Consider the following 25,752-nt stretch of genomic DNA (forward strand, 5'->3'; position numbering starts at 1 on the left):
TTGCTCAGCCGAGGGTTGGAGGCAGGGACAAACTGCAGGCATCAAAAGAATGTGGGCAAGGTCTTGGGAGATGCAGCGAGAACAAATTTGGAGTTGCAAGAGGGTGCAAGAATGCTGGGCTTGTGTTTGTGAGGAAGAAGGCTTGACTCTTCCCACTATCTAAGGTTTGAGTCATAATTTAAAAAAAAAAAAAATAGAAGAAAGTTGTTCCAAGGACTTCTGAATGAAAATAGAAACTTAGTTATGACTAAGCACTGTCACTGCATCACTTAGTATAAGTAGTAGTTAGGCCACTACTAAAAGCTGTAACTGCTTTATGCCAGGCACATTATAAACATATATATATAAACATACAGGGATTTGTATTTCAGAAGAAAAAATGACAATAGTGTTCAGGGTGCTTTGCAGGTGGAAGAATGGAGGAGCAAGTGGTGATATGACTGTTTCAAAAACCTGATCTTTGGAATGGGTTAAACTCAGACTTTATGATCCCATTCTGATGTCTTGATATAAAAATTACTTAGTCTTTTTAGTGTCTTTTTATGTCTATGTAGAGGAGATGAACTCTTTAAATAATACTTTTGGTAGTGGGCTTATGCATGAATTTTCTGCTAGTACTAAATAATAGTAAATTCAGACTTTTCTCCTAGGTACATGAGCACCTTTTTAATCCTTAAAAGGTTAAAATAGATAATTTTGGATGACTGAAGTTACTGCCTGGGTTTTGTAAATTCTCTGTCCTCTAGATGTCAGATTTCAAGAGTTTCTCCTTTTGAACTTGTCTGTCTTTATGATTGTTGTAGGTTTCAGCAAGTCACTTTGGTTTTTCATAGCTTGTTTAAAATACAGTGGGATTATTTTTTAAACTCTTTGATATTTTCTTGTTTGTTAGCCTGTGGCTGAGACCTTGCTGATTTTTTCACAAAGCGTAAAACACAGGCATTTGTTAAGTAGTGCTTTGGTTAGTGTAGCTTCAGTCATGCTCTTGGTTAGTGTTTTTGGGGTTTTTTTTAAGATTATTATTGTGACTTAACAAATAGCTGATACTTATTCTCTTGGGGAGCAATGCCAGTGTTCACTAGGTATTAACTGAATAAAACCAAACTGCTTTCGTAGAAAGTTTTGAACAGTGTGTCTTGTTCTAGCGGAGGTTAAAGGTGTGTCTCGTACCAGTAATCTTGGTGGTGGTAGTTTCATTTATACAGTTCTGGTTTTCTGGGCAGGCAGCAATCTTCCTGCTAGTCCTTTTCTTTCTTCTCTAGGGCTGTTCAAATTTTTTGGGTGGATAACTGCACTGGGTCCATCCTTCTGAAGTTTGGGTGTGTATTGACCATGGGCAGGCAAGCCTTGAACTACAGCTGCTGGCTCAGCTCTGGGCAGAATACAAGGAGATGTTCCAATGCAAATGACCATCTAGCAGGGATTGTAGTTATTGCTCTGGCACCATCACTCAGGAAGACCTCAGATACAGCTTCAGAAGGTGTCTTTGTTGATCATGGTTCCTTGTATGTTTCTCACCAGAAACGCAGCTTTTCGTCACTACTGAAACCTGTGGTTTCTAGATAAAGCAAGGGAAAAGAACCTTGAATTCTTTCTAAATGGCTGTGTATGCTTTAGTCTTCTGTGAAATCACTAAATTCTCAAAAGAATTGCTCTTCATGCCTGTCAGATAACATCTCTGCATGTCTTGTGTAGTTGTGTTAGCTAGGAACAAAATGTAGATTTGATCCTTCAGACTCTTACTGCTATTTTAATGTTTGCTAAGCCTGCCTAATCCTTCAGAATGTCAGGTGTCTTCAAAATTAATTGCTTAAACTGATGCCTGGCAAGAAACAGATTATCAAAGCCTGTTTTGTTCATACTTTTATTTTTAAATTCAAAAAATAGAGACATGAAAATAAGGCTGAGAATATTTTTTGTGAGTATAAGACAGAAGCCATGCTCTCCTGTAGATGATGGCACAACTTGTAGGAGTTACTGGCCCATGGGTGGGTTCATAGGATCTGTAATACACAAGGACACCAAGGTTTTTTGTTTCTTAAATTTGTTTCAAGGTACTGCAAGTTACCACTAGTAAAGCAAATATATACTTTTGATTACTTTCATGCACATCTATACACTACTCAAGTGTTACCTGTACAGCACTCACCACACTTCTCCCGGGAGTGGGGCTGGTTGATGACAGATCAAAGCTGATCTGCACCCCAGAGCTGGGAGTCAGTCAGGCATCCTCAGAGGGGGTCTGGTCTGCCCAGGAGATCTCACATAGCCAAGTCTTTGCAGGGAGAGCTCTCGGGGAGAAGCTTCATTTTGAGTAGAAAGCAAGTTATTTTTATATTGTTAGACATGTAAGGGAGTGTAGGATGCAATCACCTGGAGCCACCAGTAGCTACTAACTGCTACAGTAGTTACTAACTACTGATTTTCACCTGGAACAGCCAGTAGATGATGCTGCTTTTTATTTTCTCAGACCAGTTTGCTTTCCCAGTTTGCTGTTGTTTTTCCAGCTGAAGCAGCCAATAGCTGTTGCCGGTTCCTGCTTTCCCAGGATGTTCTCCACCATTATAGTCTATTCTTCACCTTTGCAGACAACAAATTTGTTGTTGCAGTTTCTTGGTTTTGTGCTTATCAGGGATAGCTTGAGATGTCTTGTTCTTAGGTACCCAACTGCCCTAGAAGGATGCTCCAGGTTCCCAGGCTGGCAGATGACCTCTTCTGTCAGTATTTTTCCATTATAACCTTCCCATTTTAACCAGGTTGCCTTTATGGCTGCTCCCCTCGGATGACTGATACCTGATGACTGTAACATACCAGAGCAAAAAGCTGTCTGTAGCTGTCGTGGATTTTCTCATTAGTCATGTTGACTAAGAAAACCTCATCGTGTTCCATGAATCCTCTGATTTTAACCACCACGAAACATCTAATGTTAAACATCTCGAAAGAAACTTTGTTTCCTTTTTGCAAAAGAGGGAAATTAATTAGTTGTATGAATTCATAGGTAATTGGTACTAAATCAGGTAAGCTGTCACCTTATCTGGTATTGAGTGCTGTTGCTCGACTTTAATGAAATGTTTTCTTAGGAAGATGTTAATTCTCCTACATTATGATCTGCTTAAGCAAATAGTCACTGCACCTCTGCACACTGTGGGCTTTTGTGCCTCAATAAAGGAAGAGTAGATCTGTTTTCCTTTCCAAAGCAGAACCTTGCTACCCATCATAAAGCTACTCATAACCTGTCTTCTTGTACCAAAATAGTAGAGAAAATCTTGTTTCTTTGTAGTTACTTGAACTTAACTCTGGTTCTTTGCTTCAAGAAGCAGCTTGTTTTATCCATGAGGTTCTCTTTAAATAGTATTTGTTGAATTGTTTTTGTTTATCTATTCAGTCAGATTTAACCTTGCCACACCCATTTTTTTTTTTAGTTCCATTTATGTAGAAGGGAACTAAATCAGGTTTTTGTGTAGAAGTAAAACAGTTCTGCTTAGTTCTGCATGAGTTTTATGTGGGTATTGGGCTGTCCATGGGAAAAAATGAATTATTTTGGCAGCTTAGTTAGATTTTACATCTAATTTTCTTCTTACTAAGTTAAAAATAAATCTTGAGTTATCTTTTTTCTCAAATTACTATTAATTACTGACTAAGTTCAAAAATACACATTCTGGACAATACAGGGAATTATTGATCAAATGCTGTAGGAAAAAATAAATTGCTTTTTTCAGAGCGATCGTTGTCTTATTCTGACGAGTCTCGACTGTCAAATCTTCTTCGGAGGATTACTCGGGAAGACGACAGAGACCGAAGACTGGCTACTGTAAAGCAACTGAAAGAATTCATTCAGCAACCAGAAAACAAACTGGTTAGTAATTCTTCCTTTTCCATAGCACTGGGATTTCCATGAACTCTTTCTGTAAAACTGTCTTTTTAAAAGTCAGACTGTTGGGATACGTCTGCAAGGAATATCTTGGATACAAGGAATTTCATTCCACAAGAAAGGAGAGTGTATTCCTGGATTGTCTGTCTTGTTTCCATAATTCAGGAAGTTTTTTGTTGCTTGATTACTTATGACGTATTGCCTTAAACCAAACTCCTTGAATGTATGAACTGTAGGAGTAAACATGGCACGTGTGTGTGTTTTTTTGACCTGTCTTAGTAATGCCCTTTGGATCCCTCACCAAGGAAACTGAGGGAAAAGGAAGTAGAACGTGGTGTTGTCTTGTTCAAAAACTGTTTCTGTATTTTAAATTAAAAATGTACAGGTATTTAATCTTGTGAACAGCTTCATCTTAGTTACTCAGCTCTCTAACTAAGCATCTTTGTATGTGGATTCCCTTTTATGGGAAGAGAACTAAAAAAGTCTTTGTTTTCCTTACATCTTTAGGATTTTTAATGGTTCGTTGAAGTCTCTAATGTTCTCAAGGGTTTTCTAAGGATTTAGGGATGGGAGAGGGAAGTATCCCTCAGTGGCTATACATTTTTAATATTACTTATTTTGAAATGAAGTATTAAAGAGTATTTTGTCTGACACATCTTACCCACTGTTTTGGAGAGCTTAGTACTTTCAAGTACTGAAAAAACAGGAAGTGATGGTTTAATACCCTGCCACTCATTTACGGGCAGTGCTGTGATATTTCTTTTGTGGCATGTGTCTATTCATATTTATAAGAAATTGGTTCATTCTCTCATTATATATTAATTAACCACTCATGATTGTACGCTTTTCCAAAAGGCTTGATACTTAAATATATGAGACTATTCTAGCCTGTGCAACTAGGTGTAAGCAGCCCTTGTTCAAGCCAAGCTAGTACTTCAGCTTTCCTCTGAAACAAAATCCTTGTTATTACAAGGATTTAGGGAGTAAATGCTTTCCACAATTGTTCTGTGGTTGAGTTTTATTAATTACTTCCATTCTCTGTGCATTTTTCCCCAGGTTTCTTTCTCATTTTGTAACTTCATTTTATTTGGGTATCTCAGAACATACTGGAATTGCCATTCTGTCTAACTGAGTGGTGACAAACTCTGTTAGTGGTCAGAATGTTAAAAGTTTGTCACCAAAAAACTTGTGTTTAAACTTCTCTGAGTTCACTAATGAAAATATGATCAGATGTCAAGCGATGTCAAATCTAAAACTTGTTAATGGACAGTGTTTAATCTAGAAGTAGCTCCTGCAGTTCCTGACACTATTCAATGTGGTTTAACAGAGTTCTTTTCATTCTCAGAGTTGAAATGTGTGTTCAACAAAGTAGTATGTCAGTAGTCACTTATCATCTAATGGCATTGTGCTTCAGCTTCTAAATGATACTGATGCCTTCACTTGTCTCTTCTGTAGCCTCTTTGGCAGATACCAGACATGTTTTTAGTATGTCCTTCTGAGTTCTGAGAGGCCAAACATGGACCTCTCTGTGTTCCCCCACTCTCAAAAGCGTGGTGGTGTTCAAATCTTTAAAAAATCCCCTGGATAACATCTACTGTGTTAAAGATGAATGTCTTTAAGAAAAGAGAACAAACCTTTTTATTAACTTGTCGAGGAAACTTCTTGTTAATCTTACACAGTTGCACCTAATGTATGATTTTGCAATCAACTAAGTGATGTGGTGTGGGTTTAGTGCACATTAGGAAAACAAGTATTTCTTGTTATGTTTACTGAGAAGCACTGGTTCATCAATCATGTTTCATCCCCAAAATAGTATTCCATTTCATTGAAATTCAGGATTGCCTAAGTAGAAACTTCAGATTATAGTATCTGTTCCATTAAACTTTCTGGTGATACAACTGATCATTAGTATAAGAGATTTGGTCTCCAGTACACACTATTCATGAGCTGTATGGTGAGTCTTACATTTGTTATGAAATGTTATCAGCAAGAACTAAACTTAGAACAAACCTTGATAGCAGGCTGCCAGTGTATTTTCATGGCTACTGTAAATAAATATTAAATATAACATCTAGGATAGTATTGCAGTATTGCTTAATATAGTTCATGCTAGTCTGCAGTGGCCTTGGAAAGCATAATAGCATTCTATTGGCAAGCAGAATTGGCAGTGGTGTGTTTAATGTGGGTGTAAACAGGACCTATTGTGGAGACAGTATTGGGCCATTATTATGCTTATGCCTTTTATGTATCTTATATTATAGGTACTAGTTAAACAACTGGATAATATCCTGACTGCCATTCATGATGTACTCAATGAAAGGTAAGCTGGGAAAACTAAACAATTTGAAGGCTTTAAGGAGGAAAAATGACACCATTAAGTTTGGATTTCAGTATAGAAGTGGAATGGAGAAGGGGAAAGGTTGAAAGGAATCAATTCACTAATTTTGCATGGATGTGATATTGCAGGAACAGGTTGAAATTGGGAGACAGTTAAGACTCTCAGACATATCAATAATACTGTTAGACTGTCTAGGGTACACTTCCCATGGAGAGAATGTGAATGCACCAGGGTGGCTTTGATGCTATAGGTAAGGTGAAGTCTGTCTCAGCTGTGTTTGATCAGCTGGGTGTAGCAGTGCACTGCTGTAATTGTGTAGCTGCAAACTGAACTTCAGGTTTTTTACGAGCTGATTCATTTACATCCAGTGAAGAGCATGTGTAGAGGGAGCTCAGGTGTGTGAGGGCTTTTTGGTGCTTAGGTCAGTGTTATTACCCAGGGTCAGCTTCATGTTAAGAATTTTTTTCCTTGGATAGTGTGTTGCAAGTAGACCAGCACATTTGTTGCATACTTTTATTAAGTTGACTTATTCTACAGAAATAATATTAAACAGAATTTTGACTTCATCACTGGTGCTATTAAGTTGGAGAGAAGCAGCTTCATTCATGTATATATTTTTTTGCTTTAGAAAATTGCCTTAATTTGTCCATGGTTTGTTCTTTTCTGCCGTTGTGTCTGGAGATCCTAAGTTTCTTTCTTTTTTTTTTATTTCCCAAAAATACAGTAGCAAATTGCTTCAAGAACTGAGACAGGAAGGAGCTTGCTGTCTTGGCCTTCTTTGTGCTTCTCTGAGCTACGAGGCTGAGAAGATCTTTAAATGGATTTTTAGCAAATTCAGTTCATCCACAAAAGATGAAGTTAAACTTCTTTATTTGTGTGCAACCTACAAAGCACTAGAGACTGTAGGAGAAAAGAAAGCCTTTTCATCTTTAATGCAGGTAAAATACAAGTTAAAACAGGATTTTTAATGATTTTTCCAGTGCAATGCTTGAATGAACTTTTTAAACTGGAAGGAACAATAAGTAGTGCTGTATTGACATAATAAGTAAATGTAATTATGACTGGGAGGGAACTTAGACTGAATGGGATTCTTTTGATTCTGATTACATTAGAAAGCACTTTGTAGGATGATATATACTTTGATGCAACTTTTTAGTATTTATAGCAGATCCAAGAAGAAGAATCCTGTTGAGACCAAAAATAGAACTCAAGTGGAATGGTGCACAAAATCCAACCTTTTTATTGCTTTGTGCTACTTCCTATTTACAATTTCTAACTTGAATTGTGAATAGACCTTAAAGGGAGTAGGATATGTGCAGACAGAATGTGGTCCCTTCATTCAAGTTTTAGGGTCTGTTATTTTGGGTGTAGAACAGCTATGTCCAGATCTGTGCTCTGATTTAATGTTTAATTTACAGAGCAAAAAAGCTTCAGCAGGAGAGATAGGAACTTAAAGCAATTAGTTGTTCTGTGGTTAAAGATCTGAAGAAAACTGTGTTCCCAAGCCTTTGACCTGGGTCCACCATATTTCAAGCAAATGCCCACTTGGAAGTGATTATATTTCCATGCAGAATATGTGATGCTTTTCACATTTTGACTTCCTGCAGAAAGAGTATTGAGTTGTTTGTTGTTTGAATCAAAGTAGTTTGCTGTGTGTTCAACACTGAGTAGATCTCACATATTGTTTTAATGAAGTGAAATATCTAATGGCTTTGCTTTACTTTTTAGCTTGTAATGACCAGCCTGCAGTCCATTCTAGAAAACGTTGATACTCCAGAGTTACTGTGCAAGTGTGTCAAGTGCATCCTGTTGGTGTCTCGGTGCTACCCGCACATTTTCAGCACCAATTTTAGGGTAAGCTTACTTTGTGCTCTGTGTTTTCTTTCTTGAACAGAAATGTTGGTGCAGCAAATGGGCTAATTAATCTGTTTCCACAATTGCTTTCCAGGACACAGTGGACATACTGGTTGGGTGGCACATCGATCACACTCAGAAGCCTTCACTGACGCAACAGGTGTCTGGTGAGTTTGGCCAGAGTCCCTCGAGTAGTTTGCTCTGGCTTGCAGATGGTGTGGGTTTACTTACACAGGGCTGGTTCCACTAACATGGAAGTTGACATAAAATCAAACTGAGTTTCTGGCTACATAACGAGAGACTTTGTTCCTAGCTTTTTAGTAAATTTGCGTTTGCCGTTTTATGCTAAATCTGGAAAACTGGGATGCTTTAATCGGGGTCCATTTAAACATCAATAGTTTTGTGCAACTTGATGACAATTTTTAATGAATTTATAGGTCTTAATATATTCTCTGTGAAAGGATATATTTTCTTTTAAGTATTTCTAGAAAATCTTTGTGGCAAAGACTGTACTGGCATTAAAAAATGGAGAAACTTTTGTATAGCTATAGCAGTTGTCTTGGAAGTTATTCATAGCAAGTCTGTTATGTTTCTTGTGCCATGGTCCTAGATTCTATCTGTAACGTTTAACTGCTGTGGGGCAGGACTGAACCATAAAATTAATTTTTCAGAAGGACAAAAGAGGGAAATACCATTTATATTTATTTTAAAAACAAGCTATGTTAAAATTTTCATGCAGATAACCTTCTTTTACCTGAGCAACTTTACCCTCAGCAATATGCAACTAGAATTTAATGTTCCCCTGTATTAATTGGCCTGGTATTTTTATACAGGATGGCTGCAGAGCTTGGAGCCCTTTTGGGTGGCTGATCTTACTTTTTCTACCACACTGTTGGGTCAGTTTTTGGAAGATATGGAAGCTTATGCTGAGGTAAACAGGACTTTATGGTATATACCAGAGTTAACTGTTACGGTTTTCCACAGCTGTGGTTCTTGTGGTGGTATTACTTTTGTAGAAAATAAAATTACATGGTTTTCCTGGAGAAAAGAGGACCAAATTATGGAGCATACTAAATGCATGTACAAAGACCATTCTGCACAAATCCTCGTGAACTACTTAAGTGGTATCATAGCCAGACTTTCAGCCATTGTTGATTGAGAATCATGTTGTAATAAAAATAAAAACCATTGACCAAACAGGAATGTCTTCATATTTAAAGAGCTGCAGTGAAGACATGGTCTTTCCTTGGTGTTTTCTTTAATTGTCCAACTTCAGAGTTTTTTCAGATGTAGTAACTCTTGAGGGGAGAGAGAGAATCTTAATGTTTCTGTAGACTAATGATAAACCTGTCTTTTTAAAAATAAAGTAACAGATTATATTGTGCAGGAAATAATGTAGCAGGGACTGATGGAAAACTGAATTACATTTATTTCACATACTTTGTTTTGAGTTTGTAACCTTTGCTTAGTTAACAGGGCATAGAGTTTATCTGATAATGTCATTAGAGGAAGAGTTTTGGGTTTTGGGGGGAATGTTGCCTGTTAGGGTGTATGTGTGCCTGTAGCTAGATTATTCTATATCGTATATATTAACATGCAGATTCCATAGGTAAAATTGTACTTTGAGCAGAATCCAATCAGAATCAGTAATTTGATCAGTATACTTACATGTACCCCAGGGCTTCTGATGGTGCAGCTTCGCAGGTCAGGATTCACAGAGCAGTGCAGGAAGTCACTGCTTATCAACTTGTCTGCTGAACTGGTCAATGTGTGTATTCTTAGTCACGGAAGAGTTTTAAGATAACATGTGTTAACTTAAGTCATGGGGGAGGTGGTTCCAGCTAGTGTGTCTTTATCTCACAGTGGGATAGACTGAGGTTACATCTATACTAATGAGATCAGCACTTCTGGGAATGTTCCCAGGCACTGGTGCCAGCTGGCATGAAGTGGTCTGTTAGTAAACTCTTAGTCTCCAGATCAACCTCGCTGCACGTAAACAGTGTGATGGGAGTGGCCAGTCAAACATCAACTCCAGTTTGTGGATGGGAATTTTTTGGAAGAGTGGTAAAAGTGGGCAGACAACCGTTGTAACAGTGCAGCAATAGGGATAATCATGTTCCAGGGACCAGGAACTCCATGAGCCTCTGGTTTAATTCATAAGATGTAGTCAGAGTACTCTGTTTCAGTGGCTAAGGTAACGAGCAGCATCTCACCACTGCTCTGTGACTTCATGGTCATTGTGTGCTTATATCTCACCTGTGTATATATGTGTAGTTGAGGTATTGGAGAAATACATCCATAATCAGATAGCACAGTTTAATGTCTGGAAAACAATATTTTCAATCTCATATTTTGATCTTTTATCCATGTGTAACAGTTAATGATGTGCACTGATCCATAAAACTTGTGTGCTGTAGGACCTCAGCCATGTGGCTTCTGGGGAATCAGTAGATGAGGATATTCCTCCTCCCTCAGTGTCACTGCCCAAACTGGCTGCACTTCTTCGGGTGTTCAGTACCGTGGTGAGGAGCATTGGGGAGCGCTTCAGCCCCATTAGAGGACCACCAATTACAGAAGCTTATGTAACTGATGTAAGAACTCAAGTTTTTCTCTGTATTTCTTTGTTGCTGACATGATTTATCACTATATAATGATGCTATTCATTGTTGGGTTTATTTAGGTTTTACGGATTTTACATGAATATGCATATTCTCAGCTTTGAGTAAATCTGTTTTCTCAAATATGCTACAATAATTTTATTAAATAATAAAGTATAGATTGTGATAATGGCACATGGGAATCACATAACAGAAATGAACTTTTTTAGGCTTTTTAACTTCATATGGCTAGGTTTATGCTTGTTGTCTGTCTTTCAAACCATGTTGCCATTTATTCAGATAACTATGATGCTGTAAAAACTTGAATTCAAATTGTGAGTTTGATTTTATAAAATGTGAGGGGTTTATTCATACTGAAATTGTATCTCTCAAATCTGATAGCAATCTCCTCTTGTTCTACAGTACAGGATGGTGTGAACTCATAATAAATATTATATAATATGCTAAGCAGCCGCTATAGTTCTGTAACAGGGAGGGGGAGATAGATAAAAATACCTGTAGTCAAAATCTTGTTGCTGTGTGAGCTGCACAGCTGGAATTTATGCCCTTGCAGAATTTTGTGAGGGACACAACTTCTTGGATAAATAAGTGTATGGATTTCCCAGTTAAAGACAAAACACTTATGTAACTTCTGTCTTAATCTAGAGGATTCTCGTGACGAAACTAGTCTGTCTCAAGAAAATTCAAACTAGTCTCTTTTACAAGAGGAGTTCTGTTGGAACTGAGCAGAATTGTGAATAATGAATTTAGGTCTCCTAGGTCTTCAGCTGAATTGGAAACCAAGCAATTGAAAATTTTGTTTTTTCTTACACTTCTGAAGTGTAATGCTGTCGTGCATTATTCAGAATAGAATTGACCAAACTGCAGAGCAGGTGGTGGGACAGGATATCAAAAGGATGTGAATACAATTAAATAGCATATCTTTTTAATGGAGTTTAATTCAGTTATGGTTTTAATTTTCCAGGTTCTGTACAGAGTAATGAGATGTGTGACTGCAGCAAACCAAGTATTCTTTTCTGAAGCAGTACTTACAGCTGCCAATGAGTGTGTTGGGGTTTTACTTGGCAGCCTGGATCCAAGTATGACCATACACTGTGACATGGTCATCACATATGGATTAGATCAAATGGAAAATTGTCAGACTTGTGGCACTGATTATGTCATTTCAGTCCTGAATCTGTTGACACTGGTTTGTACATATTTTTATTATTGTGGGGGTTTTGCATTGAAAAACATTGTCTTCTAAGCTACCGTCCTTTTTTTTGGGTGTGTATTAGATAAATATTTTCAACTCTTCCCGATCATAAGCAAGAAGTTCCTCTTATAAATGCTGTTTTTCTGTATAGCTTGTGCTGCTGGGTTGTTTAGGCATTTGGCTTGTTGATGAAGTGGCATTTAATTTTAGCCTGAGTATTCATGTTTTCTGGTGGGGTTGGTTTTTTGCTGTTGTTTTGGATGGTTTTTCTCTTGTTTTTCTTCTCGTATCTGGCTTGACTATTGGACAGTGCAGTTCTCTGGCCTTTGCAGTTGTTAACACCACCTGAATGATTTCAGAATCGTAGTGCTTAATATGTTCTGTTTATCTAATTATGCCATGACTTGGAAAGTCAGACTTCTTCAAAACAGCACTTAATGTGTAGGCTGCAAACTCTTAAATCTTACATTGATGTAAATTAATGACACACATCTCTCAACTGTGCTGTTAAAGCCTGAAAATAACTGAAAATTTCCTACTGGGAAACTTTTTTCCTAGATGTAGTGTATACAAACTAGAAAAACAGTATTTTAATGAATCTTTACATAATTTTTTATTATATTATCGAAGATATTTATAATTTTGTTTTTTATCCCCAGATTGTTGAACAAATAAATACAAAACTACCATCATCATTTGTAGAGAAATTATTTATACCAGAGTCTAAACTACTTGTTCTTCGTTATCATAAAGAGAAAGAGGTAAGAGGAAGTGACTTCTACGGATATATTACAACAGCCTTCATGAATTTCCTAGAATATGTTAAGCTGTAAAACTTTGTTCATCTTAAATATATTTTTTAATCTAACTGTGTATCTGTGAAACTTCTCAAAAGGCAGATATAACTAGTTCTTGGTTTTAGCTTTTAGATTTGATAAAGAATGGGTAAGTTTGCCATCATTCCTGATAGAGAAATCCTTAGCTGACCTGGCTTTGATACTCAGTGTGTTAGGTGGATGATCAAGAAAATAATTAATAGATGCTCTAAGCAAGAGGTACTTAATTACAGAAAGCTGAAAATAGGTATGTGCACCAGACCAGGTTATTAAGGAAGAGTAATTTTAAATTCTGTGTTGCTGATCAATATATTTTATGATTTTTTTTCTAATTTTATTTCCAAGGTTGTTGCAGCAGCCCTTGCTGTATACCAAGCTGTATTGAGCCTGAAGAACATTCCTGTTTTGGAGACTGCTTACAGGTTGATTCTAGGAGAAATGACCTGTGCTCTAAATAGTCTTCTTCATAGTTTACACCTTCCTGAGGCCTGTTCTGAAATCCAGCATGACTCTTTCAAGAAGCTTATATCCAATGTGGATAATGCCAAGTTTGTTGTTATATTTGACCTCAGTGCTCTAAGTACTATTGGAAATGCTAAAAACTCATTAATTGGGGTGAGTAAAAACTCTACAGACAGTTGAGCAATAAGTGTAAAAAGTACTTTATTACTCAAAATATACCCTATTGTGTTACACCAGTAGGGCACATACAAATAATTAAAATGATCATATTTGTCTTCTAATTTGTTATAGAAAAACTTCCAATATTAGAACTTAAGTGAAACGTAATCGGTGGATTGTATCTCTAGTTGGTGAATAAGAGAAAGCAGTTTCTAGGGAAGAGCATCTTACAAGGTTATTAATGGATCGATTCTAAGATTATCATAGTAATTGCTTTTGAAAATCAAGACAGATAAAAGCAGGTAGTGTGTCCTTTGGTAGTATATCAGCCATGTGAAAACACTTTTTCCAGATCTTTCCAAATAAAAACATGAACTGCTTTTAACAGACTGTTTAAAAAGGGGAAAGAAAATAGTTACAATTAAGGTTAGAAAATAATAGAGTTAAATTATTTCCCATGGGAAAAAGCAAAACATAATTAATGGTATGGAAACTACATTTAAAAATAGCTCCTATTAATTATGTTTCTTTGCTTATGTTGCAATTGTTTTCTAGATGTGGGCCCTTTCACCGACTGTGTTTGCACTGCTGAGTAAAAATCTGATGATTGTTCATGGTGACATAGCAGTTCACTTCCCTGCTGTCCAGTATGCAGTGCTCTATACATTGTATTCCCACTGTTCCAGGTATGAAGTTTAATAACTCATCAGTGTTTTAAGACCACTAGGATGGACTTATCTGAAAGGAATATGTTGTTGAAGGGATGAATTTAAATAAGCTTCAATTACAAACTATTGCCCAGACTTCCCTGATCAGTTTGTACTTTCATTAATTGCAGGGAAGCTGTATCTCAGCCAGGAAAGCATTCCATGGCTTAAAGTTGGCCTTTTATTCAAAGGTAGATTGGAAATCTTGTGTTTGAATAGAGATAACTGAGGGAGAACTCTTCTGAAAGTAACTAAGGAAGTAATATTTATTTATGATTTTTCTTACTGAGAGATCCAGGATAGTTAATAAGATATAAACAGCAGATGTAAATATGTTTCAGACCTTATTAGTACAAAATGTTGTCAAAGTAATGGAATATACTAGTTTAACTGTTATTCTGTGCATGTATTGATGTTTTTTCACCAAGCATTGAATACCAGACACTTGAAAACAGGTTACTGGGCTGCATGGACTGATGTAAAATTGTAGCTTTGTTCTTTTAGGCTAGGGATCAAAACACTTGGGTTTTGACAGTGTGGTTACTGTGAGGGTGTAAATTGAAATTCTGCTGTTTGTTGTTGTTGTTTTTCCTCCCTCCTGTAAACTTCAAGGAAGTATCCCTGGTCTTGGGGTGTTTTTATATTTTTTGCTTTTTCTTGCCTTTTCAGACATGACCATTTCATATCCAGTAGCCTCAGTTCTTCCTCTCCCTCTCTGTTTGACGGAGCAGTTATTAGTACTGTAACCACAGCAACAAAAAAACATTTCTCAATCATACTAAACCTTTTGGGGCTACTGCTTAAGAAGGATAACCTTACTCAAGATACCAGGTAACTTAACATTTTCTTATGAATCGGGAGGTATTTTTTTTATTTCCCGGTAGAATGCCTTAATTCAGAAACCAGGATAATTTTTATCTGTAAAACTTGGGGTAAATTTAAGCAGTCAAATATTTAGGGTTTTTAAAACTGTAATAATTAAATACCCATGGAAAAAGTAGCTGCTCGTTTTTATACATGAAAGCTAGAAGAGTTTAAAGCATCCTAAGATCTATACAGTAAAAGCAGAGCTATCAAACTTTATTGAAAGAAAGGGTTTGCTCACTGAAAGTGTCCTTTCACAATAGTTGCCACCCTGTGTTACCAAAATGCTGTGAAAGCTGGGGACATGTTTCAAGTTATGAAACGTCTTGTTTAAAAAATGAATTACGTTATAATACTGATCTGTAACATGAAGTAGTTTGAATTTATATTGGAAAGTACCTTTCTGTAACTGTGTAGAGTGAATAATACTCTTGTTTTTTGAAGGAAACTACTTACGACCTGGGCTTTGGAAGTGGCTCTTCTGATGAAGAAGTCAGAAACATATGCACCGTTATTTTCTCTCCCATCTTTCCATAAGTTTTGTAAAGGACTTTTAGCAAACAGTAAGATAATGCATATTTCTACTTACTTTTACATTTCAAAAATTAAGTACATGGGTGGCCTTATCCTGCTGATAGCTGCAACTGTACTTGTTTCATTTACTTTGGAGGTGCTCCAAGTTTGTATTGTGCAAAAGCTTACACTCTCTCTTTATGATTTTTATCAAGTGGATCTCTGCCTATGACTTACATAACAATTAATTTTCTTACAAGTAAGATTTGATACATCAGTGACATTTTTGGTAGACCAATTTTCCAATCAAAATTTATTACTTTATCAAAAACACTAGAACTGTTCCATAATGTCACATGGTGTTTCAGATTTCAAAACCTGTAAACAAAAATACGGGAACAAATGCTTTTAGTAGCATAATACTAGCATGAGCAGTAAATTCCCAAGGCCAGGAGTTACTAACTTTACATTAATGTATTTCAATGAGGAAAAAAATATCTATAATGCCAAGGTGCGGAGATCATAGAAGGATTTATCTGTCAGCAGTTAAAACAGGCCTGTAAGTTGTTACTGAAACTGGTAGCACAAGTGACTTTTTTTCTTACTAAGCACCTACTTGTTAATAGTAAAACCAGTAAATGAAATGAAAACTATTGCTTAAAGCCTGTGTCTCCTTTTACTGGCTGTGCTGAAGAAATGTCATTAGATGCTGTGCCACAACCAGAGTAATGCAGGAGTTATCTAATTCCAGCAAGAATAACTTTTTTTCTTTTCAACTCCTTAATTCAGCACTTCTGGAAGATGTAAACATTTGTCTTCAAGCATGTAGTAGCCTCCATGCCCTGTCTTCCTCCCTTCCAGATGACCTTTTACAAAGGTACTTGCACAGAATTCTGTATGTTACTTGATTTATGCTGTCAGTGGAGATCTTACCACCTTCTTCCTTCTTGCTGTTGCAGGTGTGTTGATGTGTGTCGTGTTCAACTCGTCCATAGCGGTGCTCGTGTAAGACAAGCTTTTGGAAAACTTCTGAAGTCAATTCCTTTAGATGTTGTGTTGAGGTAGGTTTTTCAAATGAGCTTCAATATAAAGAATGGTTTAGTTTCTTTCTCCAGTGACACTTATGAAAGATAATGCCAGTGCAGTGTCATCATGCTCTCTTAATTTAAAATCAAAAAATGTGAAGTGTCTTGCTTTTTTAGAGGTTTAAGAACAGTAGATAGTAGCAAAGTAATTAGCAAATTTGATAAGCTATGTATCACTTCTTGAAGCAAATATGAATACTTGTAAGGTCCATGTTATTCAGAGCTTCAGCAATACTATGTCCTACAGTTTGACCTGAAGACCTGAACTCTGAAGGCACCTTGCCTTAATACCAAAGCATATTCTTATTTCCAGTCATTGCATATATGTGTGTCTGTGTAAGTGTTTTGCACAACATTTTTGGTACATTATAGCCTGGGTTCTATACTCTTCCCACAGTAACCGTACCCACACAGAAATACAAGAAATTTCTTTGGCTATAAGAAGTCATATGAGCAAATCTCCGAGTAATACATTCCACCCACAGGATTTCTCTGATGTCATTAGTTTTATTTTGTATGGAAACCTCCACCGAACTGGGTAAGAACTTCTTGTAGAACTGAAATCCATGAATATTGAGTTTATAGTAAACAGTTCTGAGTTATGTTTAGTTTAGAATTTGTAATTATCTTTACAAATTACATTGCTTTACTTTCAACCTTTTTTGGGATATTTATAAATATCTTAAATACACACCTTTTGGCATATTTGCTTGTGTACATTGTTGATTTAAAATAATTTTGTGAGAGATTTGAGAGCAATAGGGTGATGAAGTGTGTGTGGTATAAACTTGTTACCACGTGAACTTGTGTTAATGTAGTGATGTTTTCTTTCAGGAAGGATAATTGGTTAGAAAGGTTGTTCTACAGCTGTCAAAGACTAGATAAGAGAGATCAGCCAACCATCCCTCGGAACCTGTTGAAGACTGATGCTGTGCTCTGGCAATGGGCTGTTTGGGAAGCAGCTCAGTTCACTGTTCTTTCGAAGTTACGAACTCCTCTGGGTAGAGCCCAAGATACATTTCAAACAATTGAAGGTAAAGTGAAAAAACCAGATTATTTTAATGGGATTTTTATAGGGTTGTGAACCTAAGGTCTTCATGTTCAAGGCAAGAACCACAATGGCTTTATTTTTCAGTGATTACAGATTTTAAAGATGTTACTTACTGTTAATTACTGTTAATTTTGATAGATTAGATTAATTTAGATAGATACTGTTTTGACAGATTTTCAGAACTAGCTTCTATCCTTTGACATGTTTAAATACAATACTGTCTGGTAACTTTTCCCCCCCATGTTTTGGTAAAATGTGTAGGTATTATTAGGAACCTTGCAGCCCATACGTTAAACCCTGATCAAGATGTCAACCAGTGGACTACTGCAGACAATGATGAAGGACACAGCAGCAACCAGCTTAGGCTTGTTCTCCTTCTGCAGTATTTGGAGAACTTAGAAAAATTGATGTACAATGCATATGAAGGATGTGCCAATGCCCTGACCTCCCCACCCAAGGTATGTCTGTTTACAGTGCTGATGTTACTCAGAGCAGTCTACTGAGTGAACAGTGTTTTCAGGGTTGTTCACTTCTTAACTGTTAAATTTCAGAAGAACTTCTCGAACAAAGTTTGAGACTTAAAAAAGTCCGGCTTTGACTTGGGCTTATTCCTGGAGAACATGTTAAACCAGGCTATATTTCTGGAGTACCAGTTTGCGTAGGGGTACAAATCAATCAAGTCTGTAGTACCTCTGATTTGTAGCAGTCTCCTATTTGTAGATTGTCAGCAGTTTTGTTATAAAGTAACACAGTTATTTGAGGCTTTAAATTGCTTTCCGAGGAATGTAGTAATTATTTATAAGCAACATGCCCCTTTGTGTAGTTCTAACTGCAAAACACTCTTCCCTGTTGAAATAAGCTGTTTAATTACCAGACTTCGACATGACAGTGATATATAATTTATAGTCAATTCATCTAAAGACTTTTAGCTTGCCAGTGTGCCTGGACAGTTGGATGCTACACGTGATTCCAGACCATCTGCGTTAATAAAATGAAAGATGCAGAATTTTACCCATTTCTTCATTTCTCAGGTGGAGAAAGGAAATCTTCCTGCCTTTGATTATTATAAAGTACTTAATGTAACTATTTTGGATTTGTGCAGGAGAATGGTGATTTGAAACTTTTCTTCTGTCTTTAAAGGTTATCAGGACATTCTTCTATACCAATCGTCAGACGTGCCAGGATTGGCTGACACGGATTAGACTTTCCATCATGAGAGTTGGATTGCTGGCTGGCCAACCTGCTGTGACAGTCAGGCATGGATTTGATTTACTCACAGAAATGAAAACTAATAATAGTATCTCTCAGGTACTCTCTTTTCAAACTCTGTAGATACTGCAAAAATATTCCTGTTGTATTGTAAAGGAACTAAGCTGAGGCAATCAGTTGTTATTAAACCAACTGGTATGTAAAGGAATGTGTTATTTAACATTTTTAACTCTTAATTCTGTATTGACAGACTTCTGTGGTTGTAAGTTGGATACAGTAGGTTGGTTGAAGATTAGGATATACTGTACATGTGTGGTTAAATACTACACAGAAATGAGTGCTATAGTTAATTCACAGATTGAATGGAGCCTTTTTTTAAGTAGAAGGTCCTGGTTAAACCTTATGAAACTGGTGCTGCATTAGTATGAGGCCTTCCCAAGCTCATGGTAGTGTACTGTCTTTGCTTATCTGTGGGTATGAGGAGGAAGGGGATTGTGTCACGAGGGTATCCTTCCCCTATAAGTAACTAGCAGGTTAAGTGCAGGGGTAGGATAAGTGGTTAAAGCCTTCTTGAAAAGGATGGATAGTTTCTTCAGTATGTGACTTGAATTTGCTTAAATATTTATCAAAGAAGGATTGATAGATACTTGTTTCATTCATGCTGCTTTATGAATTCTCACATAGGTATAAACCATCACATAGTGATTGCTAACTGCTGGCATTCCAGCTGTGGTTTCACAGTACATACTGGCACCTTAGCTCCCCTGCTTTTCCAAAAGCAGTGCAGTGGATGTTTATGAGGAGCACTTATAGGTGCTTGTAATGAATTACTGCTTCACCATTTTCAAGTATTTACCCACGTGTGTATATAGCTCTTAATTTATATGGGTCTTGTTAAATAATGCTTTTGGTTTGCTTTTAGGGAAATGAATTGGAAGTGACAATTATGATGCTGGTAGAAGCATTATGTGAGCTTCACTGTCCTGAAGCTATTCAGGGTATTGCTGTCTGGTCTTCTGCTGTAGTTGGGAAGAGTCTCTCCTGGATCAATTCTGTAGCTCAACAAGCAGAAGGGCGGTAAGTTTTTTTTAATAACTGGATGCTACAAACTGGGACTTTTTTTTTGTATGGATAGTTCTATTTCTGAGTCTTAAATTGTGGGATGAGTCAAGACAGCTGATCTAATTTCCATGTCAATTAAAGTCAGTGTATCTTTTCAGAGATACCTAATGCATCCAGCACTTTTAGGTATTTTAACTGTTAGTTTTAAATAAATTACCAGGATCTGAATATAAGTTGTGTTCCTAAATTGTTTTCTTAGTTTTTCTTACACAGCAATGCTGTTTTCATATTGTATTTAATTTTCCATTGCAAAATAGTATTAATTTAAATATTTTCTAGTGAAGTTTCTGACCAGTGTGTTATCTGAATACCTGCCTCAGTTTGCCAAGAGAGGGACATGCTTTACAGTTTTGCTTCAGCTTTGAAAAGGTGGCTTCTGTGTCTATTGCAGTAGAATCTTTGGATACAGATACAAATAAGTCGGTCATCATTCCAGATAGGGTGTGCCTTCATTTTGGTGTTTTCATCTCCTTAAAGGAATGCATCACTTCTTCTGTATGAAATGAAAAAGAGACACCTGTCATCTACCTTCCATGTGAAAGTCCCCAAACAAACCCAAAGATTTTAAGTTTATAACTATCTTTTTCCCTTTTTTGTAAGATTCCTTAAAATCACATGCAGTTTTGTAATAGGTGGGAAGTTTCTCAGAAATGTCAAGTTTAAGGTGTGAATTGTTGCCCTAGAGCCAGTTCTACAGTCCTCTAGCAAATGATATGTATTTAATCAGTATTCAGTTCTACTCATTCAGGTGAAAGGAGTGACAGTCAAATATAAAATAAATTAATTTCCTTCTGCCTGTACTTGGCTTGAAGTTCACTTTAAAACTTGAATGCACAAGCTTTTATCTTACGCTGTAACTGGAAAATTCAGCCAGTAAGCTTGTATCTTATGTTAATCCCTGTCTTTTGCTGAAGGTGACATGTGAACTTTTTGAGTATTGGGGTAAAGAAATGCTTAAAATATCATGTTAACAAAAAAAAAATTCCCTAACCTGATTCTTGAAAATGCTGACGAAAATATTAAACTGTTTAAGGTTTGAAAAAGCAACTGCGGAATACCAGGAACACCTGTGCTCCATGACGGGAGTGGATTGCTGTATAACAGGCTTTGACAAGACTGTTCTGAAGTTGGCCAATTCAAACAGTGTGAATAATGCCAGCCCAAAGCATTCCTTGAATGGTCAGTATTTATTGTTTGCTTTTTAAGAGAAATGCAGTTTTGTAAATGTATCTACAGAAAATGAGAACGTTCAATGACACAACCGTGGTAATGTCTGACTCTGAAATCCAAAAACGTGTTTCTGTCTGCAGTTAAACTGAACCACTTAATGCCATTGAAACCAATATTGTGTGTAGATAGGAGGGTTTGCAGTGCTGAGACCTAGCTCAAACTAAAAATAATAGGTAAAATACTTTGTAACTTCCTAATTTAATTCTAATGTATTTTAGATCATCATAACTTAAACCTTAGTATTTATGACATAATTGTATCAGAAATACACTAGTTACTCAGAGGTTTTTAACTAAGACTTGGTTACAATATTCCGTTTCATCTTTGAGAAAGAACCTTCTTTGTTCCTAATTTAGTTGTTCTGTTTTTCTGTTTTGATGTTTCTTTACAGATCTGGATTAAAATTTTCCAAAACCTCCTTTTGAAAAGGTTCTCTTTTTTTCTTTAGAAGGAGTGTCAGTGGAAGAATACTGTAGACATTGTGTAACTACTTGATTTCTTAAAAAAATTAAGTGTTTTTCTTGACCAAAGACATAGAAATTACATTTGAGTAATAGAATTGCTCTTTTAAAATGTAAATTGAGGTGTGTCTTTATATAATTTTTTCATTTCACAGGAGAAACTAGAAAAACTGTCCTGACTAAGCCAAGTGACTCTTCACCTGAAGTTATAAACTACTTGGGTAACAAGGCATGTGAATGTTACATTTCCATTGCGGACTGGGCTGCTGTTCAGGAGTGGCAAAATATGGTCCACGAGTTGAAGAAAAGCAATAGTAATACCTCAATCAATTTGAAAGCAGATTTTAACTACATAAAGTAAGGATATAAGTAATTTATTCAACAGTACCTTGGAGTTCATTAATTTAGAACTGAAACATTAAAGTGTACATGGATTTTAGAAAATGTCAGTTTCTAAATAGAGGCATGCAAATAAGAAAGTTGTGTTCTGGGGAGGGTGAAAACTTGGCTATGATATTTACAGATGAGTGAAGAGGTAATACCATTCTAAACAGTTACTATGCCTTTCTGGCTACTGAGGCTTCTTAGTATTCAAGAAAAATATCTTTCATTGAAGGAAAAATATACCAAATTTGTTCTGCTTCTCTTAGCAGAAGATGCCTCCTTTTGCACAACTTAAATAATAGCAGGAAGTAAAATGCCTTTCAGTGGTACAGTTCTTAAATATTTTAAGTCATTAATTTAATGTAAAAAATATAGGAAGGAATTGGCCTTGGCTGCTTTAATGTTTGTTGTTTTGTTTCTTTTTTTAATGGAATTTAGAATTGTAGTTTGTGCATTTATTTCCTGACCCTTGATATTTGTCTGGTTCATGAAAAAAATTGGACATTGAATAGTCCTTCAAGGTTTAAGGGTCCTTTTTTTGACAACTTGATTACTTTCCATCCCTGTACTATTGTGGTAAACATTGTAAAATCCTTCTGGCTGAAATTTCTTGACTTGGAAATAAAAGCATAGAAGGAAGCAGTGAAATAAAATCTTGTAGTTCTGACAAGGAGCTTCTGTCAGAGAAAGAGGTGATCTCTTTTCTTATTACAGTTTTGCAGTTAATTGATTAGGAGGATGAGTGGTTGTCATGGATGTGAAAATGTGTCATTTCTGAGTATTTGTGTTTTTCTAAACTAAACCCATTGTACTTGTGGTACCATGGCAGAGGTCTCATCATTTTTGACTGGTTTAAGTTAGTTTTCATTCAGATAATTACTGGAAGTAAGGTACTATCTAATGAGAAAAATCCTGTGGAGAACTCCTGAGCACTTTGACTCTTCTGACCCTGAACAGGCTAAGAGACACTGTAGTAACGAGGATCAAAATAATTCAGCAGAAAGGGGCGATTTCACGTGCTGAATTTTTGCTTCTTTTCTAGTCCAGATACTTGGGCAATTCCTCCTTCAGTGGATAGTAACAAGAATATTGAACACTGGAATATTCTGTATTCTGAGACATCAAGCCTTTTAACTTTTCGGTGCTATTTTTTGTGTAGTTCTGTAAAATCTGTAATGCCCAAATTATTTTCTAATGTAGGACAGTGGGGGGGGCAGGAAATGTTAAATTTGCTGCTTCAGGCTGTTAAGCAATATAAACCAATAAGCAATATAAATTTGTTTATGACCTGCAAATACTGCAGTATTTCTGCAGCCTTGGTTTCATGTAAACTGAGGAGATGAAACCATGGCCTCATGAAATTCTGCCATGAAACTTTTCTGTGCATAGACAGGGGGAAAAAGTTTTGGGTTTACTTTGACTTCCAGACTCTGGTAGAAGAGTATTACATGGTAATAGGAAAAGCTTCACAGCTGGAGAGCTGTTCTTCCCTGTCACTTCAATACTGAATTTATCCATTTGGTGCAGTAATGGTGCCTTTTATTGATCTGTGTGAAAATTGGGATTTTTTTGCTTAGAATTCATTCTAAGCGCTCTAGAATTGGAGTTAGTCTTGAGTGTTTGTTTGTTGTGTAATATACTTAGCAACTGGAGTAAAGTAAAAAAATGTGAAAATAAAACTATAAACATTGAATTGCAGATCTTTGAGCAGCTTTGAGTCTGGACAACTTACTGAATGCACTGAACAACTAGAATTATTACCAGGAGAAAATATCAACCTGCTTGCAGGCGGATCCAAAGAAAAAATAGGTATAAATGCATAAATTAATATTACTTCAAATACAAAAGTAAATATTTCTTCATATATCTGTTACTATAAATGACAGGCTGAAACTTCTGAATGCAGTTTGCTGTGTTCAGTGGAATGACCATAACCTTTATGAATCAGGCTTCAAAATAATTGGCAGTGGTCATCCTAAATGTCCATGCAAATGTGTTTTCTAGAGTTAATGTGACTGTTTAGAAGTAATCTGTCATGGATTCCTAACATGAATATATATATAATATATATTTTTAAAAGGTTTTTTTCCCCAAACTTCCTTACTGTCAAAACTGCATTCTCAGATAGTGGAATTTGATAAAATTTGGCAGTTCTAGTTGGTTTCAATTGTTTAATCTCCATGTAGACATGAAGAAGCTCCTTCCTAATATGCTAAGTCCTGATCCAAGAGAACTTCAAAAAGCAGTTGAAGTACAGCTTTTGAGAAGTTCAGTGTGTCTGGCAACAGCTGTAAACCACATAGAACAGGAGCAAAAGTGGCAGTCAATATCTGAGTAAGTTGAAATGTGCTATGAATGAATGTAATACACTGTGAAAACCTTTTCTAGCTTGTTAAACGTAATTTTGTGTAAAGCTTCAGCACCTGTAGTAGTTTGCTGCCAGTTCTAGTTGTTGTGAGTTATAAGCTTACTGAGGAAAAATAAGATGATGTTTAACTTGGAGTTTATGTAATTGATAAAGTCCTTTGAGCTGATAAAGTAATTCTGCTTGTCAGTTTATTAATAAAGTATTGTAACTTGTGTGTAAGAGCACAAGATTTTCTTGTCATCTTTTTAAAGATGTTGAATTTGGTTTTTCTTCAGTAATTTTGATATCACTATTTACTCTTAAAGTCTAGTTAACAAAAATGACTGCTCTGATCCTTTTATTTCAGAAATCTTATTAAGTACTTAAAGCAAACATCTCGTATTGCTATTGGGCCTTTGAGACTTTCTACACTCACTGTGTCTCAGTCTTTACCAGTGTTGAGCACCCTTCAGTTGTATTGTTCTTCTGCTTTGGAAAACACTGTGTGCAACAGGCTGACATCCGAGGTATATCTGTGTGTTTAAAAGCTAAATTGGGATAATGTTTTTCTCCATGTCATGTTGTGAGTGTTGAATATAAAACATTAATTGTTCTGACAGTTGTTAATTATACTGTAAAAAGATCTCATTTAGTTTACTAAAGTGCCTTGACCCAAGTTTTTTTTAAGTTTACATCTCAGTTGGACTTTTCTAAAGTTATAAATATATGACAACTCTTCCAGTTACACTTAGAGTATTTTTGAAGTTTTATTGGTAATTGCCTTTTAGGGAAGTGTTGGTATTTCTTCTCTAGATACATTGTAACGCTTAGTCGTGCAAAACATGTAATTTACTTTAAAAGCAACTTGAAAATATTCTAATTAAAAAAATTACTTCAGCAATTAAAAACTGTCAGACTTCAACCAGTATGAATGATCTAGTTCTAATTACTAATCAGAGTGTTCAGAAAAGAATTCAACTTGATTTTGAGCAAATTCTTAGTGTTGTCCTCTCAAAATCAAGCATAGAACATATTTAGGCTTTATTAGTTAATGACAAAGTGTGGCTACTAATACAAATAAAAATGTTTCCTCTGCACTAAAATGGTCTTTGCTTTTAGTAAGTGAAAATACATTGTAGTAAAGTTGTCTCTTATGACAACTATGAAACTTCTGTGCCTCTTCAGGACTGTCTTGTACCTCTCTTCAATGATGCTTTGAGGTCATGCAAACAGCATGATGTGAGGCCATGGATGCATGCCCTGAGGTACACGGTGTACCAGAATCAATTGATGGAAAAACTTAAAGGTATGTAAGCTCTCATATTAGTGTTATGAAAAATAAATGCAGAATTTGAACTTGAATTGTCTGCTGAAAGCAGCAGCTGTGTCTTTTTCTATTATTTAGATGGATTACTTCTTAAAAGCCAAGTTTTGTCCTTTGGGTGT

The 25,752-nt window shown here is 36.1% G+C and overlaps 1 protein-coding gene across 2 annotated transcripts in view; it reads left to right on the top strand.

Moving 5' to 3' along the window:
• SMG1 (SMG1, nonsense mediated mRNA decay associated PI3K related kinase) overlaps window positions 1-25,752 on the top strand; it is a 65,462-nt gene that overhangs the window by 13,682 nt on the left and 26,028 nt on the right. For both annotated transcript variants that reach the window (XM_027683863.1, XM_027683864.1), the window contains 26 exons: window positions 3,720-3,856; window positions 6,133-6,191; window positions 6,934-7,147; window positions 7,938-8,063; window positions 8,158-8,230; window positions 8,897-8,994; window positions 10,481-10,654; window positions 11,646-11,870; window positions 12,536-12,637; window positions 13,058-13,327; window positions 13,889-14,019; window positions 14,710-14,871; window positions 15,349-15,467; window positions 16,207-16,294; window positions 16,377-16,478; window positions 16,900-17,040; window positions 17,337-17,536; window positions 17,815-18,011; window positions 18,694-18,861; window positions 19,685-19,839; window positions 20,918-21,063; window positions 21,731-21,932; window positions 23,659-23,768; window positions 24,146-24,293; window positions 24,674-24,833; window positions 25,492-25,612. In XM_027683863.1, coding sequence (XP_027539664.1) covers window positions 3,720-3,856; window positions 6,133-6,191; window positions 6,934-7,147; window positions 7,938-8,063; window positions 8,158-8,230; window positions 8,897-8,994; window positions 10,481-10,654; window positions 11,646-11,870; window positions 12,536-12,637; window positions 13,058-13,327; window positions 13,889-14,019; window positions 14,710-14,871; window positions 15,349-15,467; window positions 16,207-16,294; window positions 16,377-16,478; window positions 16,900-17,040; window positions 17,337-17,536; window positions 17,815-18,011; window positions 18,694-18,861; window positions 19,685-19,839; window positions 20,918-21,063; window positions 21,731-21,932; window positions 23,659-23,768; window positions 24,146-24,293; window positions 24,674-24,833; window positions 25,492-25,612 — 3,828 coding nt within the window. The remainder of the gene's footprint in view (window positions 1-3,719; window positions 3,857-6,132; window positions 6,192-6,933; window positions 7,148-7,937; window positions 8,064-8,157; window positions 8,231-8,896; window positions 8,995-10,480; window positions 10,655-11,645; window positions 11,871-12,535; window positions 12,638-13,057; window positions 13,328-13,888; window positions 14,020-14,709; window positions 14,872-15,348; window positions 15,468-16,206; window positions 16,295-16,376; window positions 16,479-16,899; window positions 17,041-17,336; window positions 17,537-17,814; window positions 18,012-18,693; window positions 18,862-19,684; window positions 19,840-20,917; window positions 21,064-21,730; window positions 21,933-23,658; window positions 23,769-24,145; window positions 24,294-24,673; window positions 24,834-25,491; window positions 25,613-25,752) is intronic.

Source organism: Neopelma chrysocephalum, unplaced genomic scaffold (genome assembly GCF_003984885.1).
Source record: "Neopelma chrysocephalum unplaced genomic scaffold, ASM398488v2 Primary Assembly neopelma1_65, whole genome shotgun sequence".
NCBI lineage: Eukaryota > Metazoa > Chordata > Aves > Passeriformes > Pipridae > Neopelma > Neopelma chrysocephalum.